The sequence below is a fragment of the Formica exsecta genome, unplaced genomic scaffold (genome assembly GCF_003651465.1).
Source record: "Formica exsecta isolate Colony F162 unplaced genomic scaffold, ASM365146v1 scaffold221, whole genome shotgun sequence".
In the NCBI taxonomy this organism is placed as follows: Eukaryota; Metazoa; Arthropoda; class Insecta; order Hymenoptera; family Formicidae; genus Formica; species Formica exsecta.
The window spans coordinates 83,747-89,070 of record NW_021849508.1 but is presented as its reverse complement, the minus strand read 5'-3'; the positions used below and the strand labels follow the sequence as shown (position 1 = coordinate 89,070).

Here is a 5,324-nt window from a genome sequence, read left to right as displayed (position 1 = left end):
GGGATCGTCCCGATTGCGCACATTACTGATCAGACACGACAATATTTCCCGATCGGACACCAACCCGATCGGACACAGCCCCGATCGGACACAGTATATCAGAAATATATAGGTTTGGGTTAGGTTATATCTTCCGGAAGTGGAGCCTCCCCGGGGGGCGGGGCGGAACATACTGCCCTCACGCATATACTTTTTAATGCGTAGTAAGGTTCCACATAGATTTACAACTTTCCACGCGAAGTTCAACGCACCTCCCCGTAGGGGGGGTGGAACATACTGCCCCCATGCATATACTTTTTAATGCGAAGTAAGGTTCCACATAGGTTTACAACTTTCCACGCGAAGCGAGGTTCAACGCAAACCTATGTGTCTAGTTTTTTGATAGTGGAGCCTCCCCGTAGGGGGGGTGGAACATACTGCCCCCATGCATATACTTTTTAATGCGAAGTAAGGTTCCACATAGGTTTACAACTTTCCCCGCGAAACGAGGTTCAACGCAAACCTATGTGTCTAGTCTTTTGATAGTGGAGCCCCCCCATAAGGGGGGCGGAACCCATTGTTTCGGCGCATACATTTCCCCAACCACACAACAATTGTAAGGACCTAGCTTCGCGATGGGGACTGTGTCTGATCGGAACTGTGTCCAATCGGGTCTGTGTCCAATTGAGCCTGTGTCCGATCGGGCCTGTGTCCGATCGGGCCTGTATCCGATCGGGCCTGTGTCCGATCAGGCCTGTGTCCGATCGGGTCTGTGTCCGATCGGGAAATATTGTCGTGTCCGATCAGTAATGTGCGCGATTGTCGTGTCGATGCCGTATATTTACAAATTGAGACTCACTCACATCGTTGAGGCACTGTAAATATAATGTAAAAATTATAATACACAATTTGCAGAAAAGATGTACACCACAAAACTACGTACCCACGATAAAAATGCAGCCTTTGCAGCATCTAATATCTTTTGATAAAATTTGGTTGCTTGCCGCGACATATCAATTATCTCTTGAGCCATTTTTATACATTTTTTACTTCACTTCTTTCAAAACTACCTCACGAACAGTCAGACACTTTGTGACGGACATACCGGGATAGACATTATCTCGATTAAACATTTTAGAGTAGGGGATGTATCACTTTACCAAGAACGCTTACTCTCAGCTCTCTTGATAAGAAAACAAAAATTAGCATGTTTCTACAGACAACTATTTAAAGTCTTTTAAATATGAAAAATATATTATTATAATATGTAAACCACTATCGAACGGCTATTGAACGACTATCGAACGGCTACCAAACGGCTTTGGACGGCTATCGAACGGCTTTGAACGGCTCTCGATCGGCTTTGAACGGTTATCGAACGGCTTTGAACAGCTATCGAACGGCTATCGAACAGCTTTGAACGGCTATTGAACGACTATGAACGACTATTGAACGGCTATCGAACGGCTATCGAACAGCTTCGAACGGCTATCGAACAGCTACCGAACGGCTATTGAACGGCTTTGAACAGCTATCGAACGGCTATCGAACAGCTTTGAACGGCTATTGAACGACTATGAACGACTATTGAACGGCTATCGAACGGCTATCGAACAGCTTCGAACGGCTATCGAACAGCTACCGAACGGCTATTGAACGGCTTTGAACAGCTATCGAACGGCTATCGAACAGCTTTGAACGGCTATTGAACGACTATGAACGACTATTGAACGACTATCGAACAGCTTTGAACGACAAAACAATTATATGCAATTTATATGCAATTCAAATATTTAAAGTCTATGTCCATGTACTGAAATGTAACATCTATATTTTAATTAACTAGTTGACGCCGCTATTTAACGTCACGTACAGAAATTTAATACTCGCATACTGGGATAAGAAAGAGGAAAAGGGAAGAATAAAAGAGAATAAAATATATTTTAACAATAGTTTATTCTAAGTAATGTTTGGGTGAATCTTTATGATGATTCGTCCACCAATTGAATATTTTAAATACATTTTGTAAAGCGCAATGTTTTAAATGTTTTTCACTACTTTGCATAGTATTAGTAACATCTAGCTTATTTAACGAAGTGATATCTTCATAGTCCGCATCCAGGGTCTCAATAATAACGTCGTTTCTCGCATCATCGTCAAGTATATCGGCCGACCATTCTCGTTTTTCGTGTCCTTTAATGTACACGATAGGAGATGCTCCATCTTCCTCTTACGTCGCGCCCATCACAGCTCTCGTAATCAAACACCTAGCGAAGCTGTATGAAACGTTTCCATCTTCCCATTGAAGTCCATGGTGATGTCCGATTAGCCATGAAGCTTGGCATCTTTCAGATTTTGTAAGCGCACGCCATGGTATTTTTTTTCTTAGCCGCTGTTGAGAACCCTCGTCCACGCTTGTATGGAGCGAGATAAAGTCCATGACCTTCCATGGCGCGATTATGACGTTGCATTTCTTCGAGCTGACGTTGCGCCGCCTTGCTATCGTTCACTGCCTTCGCGATTCCCGCTGCCCCGCCAGCCAATGAACCGAGAACTCCCAATAGAGTGAGTCCCAGTTGCGCACAGAATAAATCGGACACAGCAGGTTGAATGAATCGGACACAGACACAGACAACCCCCGTGTGTCCGTTTCTTATTGTGTCCGATTGAGTCTGTGTCCGATTCATTCAACCTGCTGTGTCCGATTTATTCTGTGCGCAACTGGGACTCACTCACGAGGGTCACCAGTTCCGGAAGATATAACCTAACCCAAACCTATTCCTGTAGCGGGATTCTGTAACTCCTTAACGACGAAAATCGCTATCGTTAACTTTCGATATCGATGATTATCGCAAAAGATTATTCTGTAACTAGCAGTTATCGACAACTCTCGATAACTTGAATCGTTGAATTTCGAAAATTGTCGAAGCCGTGTCGATACGGTTGCGATCGATACCGGAGGTCTCGCTAAGCCGTTAACGATAATCTGTGTAATCGGTAATACGTTGATGTATGTAATGTATGCATGTACGTGTAATATATGTGACATGTGACATAGCGAATTAGAAAAGTTGCTGGATAAAATATAGCTATTACGGTAATAATACGGATTGAAAGTAAGTACAAGTTTTTCTGTTCCTTGAACCTTTAACTTTTCTCTAATAGTTTCCCATAAAATAATTTCTTAACTTTTCGTTTTAAGATGGCTCTTGGCTATCTTGCCTTAGATTTAATGAGAATGGAAGATCGTGTTCAACGCCTTGAACGAAGGACACAGCGACAATTGCTGCGAGCAACAGAAGATCCATTTGATTTGACGAACAACGAACTTAGGGAGCTGTACCGCCTAACACCGGACTTAATTTTCGATCTCATCGATGCATTAGAACCTCGATTGCAGCGGACAAGGATCACTGGACTGTCTACAGAAAAGAAAGTAATACAAATTATAACACCATATATTTTACAATACAATGTATTATATATTTTTGTTTTCTTAGGAGTGTTTATTTTTATTTTTTTTAATTTTAATTTGAGTTTGTTGATGGTATTCATATAAATTTCATATGTTATAGGTATTATCGGCAGTAAGATTTTATGCAACTGGCTGCTTTCAACGTCCTGTGGGTGAGCAATGGGGCATTTCCATGAGCCAGACATCTATCAGCAGATGTATACACAAAGTGACAGATGCGATCAACGATTTAATATTTAGACAGTGGGTACAATTTCTTATGACTCTAGGAGCCAGGCAGCTAGCGAGAATGCAATTTCAAAATGCACATCAGCCATTTGAAGGAGCTATAGGAGCAATTGACTGCACTCACGTAGCGATTCTTGCTCCCACAGAGCATGAAGAAGCCTACGTTAATCATCATGGATATCATTCATTAAATGTGCAAATGGTAAATATTTAAATCATTGATTTGTACAACGTGTTTTATGTATTAATAACTAATTACAATGTTTGATCCCTTAGATATGTAACCCGAATTTAAAAGTACTAAATGTTAATGCAAGATATCCCGGAGCACGGCACGATGCATATATATGGAGTGCTTCTGCTGCACGACGAGTTATGGAACGCGCATACAATCGTGGTGAACGGCGAACATATCTCATTGGTAATTATTATCTTAATTTTTTATGTTAGAAATTACTGTAGAAAGCTTTTATTGTCGATTTATGGCACATAATACATCATGTATTTTACACATCGTTCGTTTCAGTACATGAATTCTTAAATTCCTTGTATTGAATCTAAATTGTATTAAAAAGCTTTAAATATTTTGTTTATATAGGTGATTCAGGTTATCCATTGGAGCCATGGCTATTAACTCCTTTGCCCCGAGAGCCGCAAGGAACTCCACGTTTCGCATATAACGAAGTGTTATGTAGCGCAAGAAATTGTGTCGAACGTCTTTTTGATGTAATGAAGTCTACCTGGAGATGTCTTTCTCGACATAGGGTCTTGCAATATGAGTCTGGCTTTGCTGGAAGAATTGTCAATGCTTGCGCAGTCCTCCATAATATGCGAATTGCTCACGGCATACTTGATGATGATCTGTTCGATGAATTTGATGATGCACATATGTACGAAAATTGTGGTGAGGCTCATGATATTAATAATCCGGATAATAATGATCGTAGACCTCTTGCTATCGCACGTCGCATCCAAGATCGTTTAATAGCAGAAAGATTTGGTAGATGAAATTGTACAATGTATAAATGTAAATTTAAAATTAATTATCTTATACATCAGATCATTTTCAATCCATTTTATTGTGATAAAAAGCAATTTGTTTTCGTTTTCTTAACTTCTATATTTATTTAAAAAATGTATTGTCTAAATATATTCAATATTCTTTTCTTGTATATATTATAGGTGTAAATATACAGATATATTTAGGTGTAAATATATACACAGTATTTTTTGTAAAGATTGAATAGACAAGCAATACACACAAAGTGCTAAAAGTTTTTATATTTTGTATTCCTGATTCAGTTAATCATATGTAATAAGATTGACACACAAATTTTGTTGAATAGCGTTACACCATATACAGGGTGTCCCATAATTCGCGGATCACCTGCCATGTGCAGGTAGAGCACATGAAACCGAGAAGAAAAGTCCTTTACCATTTTGCGATTTTCGTAATAATTATTAAGAAATTAATTAAAAAAGATGGGCCAATCACAAGCGCGCGGCGAGAAGAGACTTCCTACACAGGCGTTGCTCGGTGCGCGGCGAAGCGGTGGAAGGGGCGCTGTATACGGCTACGTACGAGCGAACGCTGAAGCCACGCATCTCGAACTATTCTCTCTCTCTCTCTCTCTCTCTTTCT

At 40.3% G+C, this 5,324-nt stretch overlaps 1 protein-coding gene across 1 annotated transcript; it reads left to right on the top strand.

The window, feature by feature from the left end:
- The first annotated feature begins 3,084 nt into the window (after positions 1-3,084).
- LOC115235402 (putative nuclease HARBI1) lies at positions 3,085-4,985 on the top strand. Its single transcript, XM_029807177.1, has 4 exons — positions 3,085-3,415; positions 3,555-3,884; positions 3,959-4,103; positions 4,281-4,985. The coding sequence occupies exons 1-4, from the start codon at positions 3,182-3,184 to the stop codon at positions 4,688-4,690; spliced, it is 1,119 nt and encodes a 372-aa protein (XP_029663037.1). The 5' UTR covers positions 3,085-3,181; the 3' UTR covers positions 4,691-4,985.
- Positions 4,986-5,324: the final 339 nt, after the last annotated feature.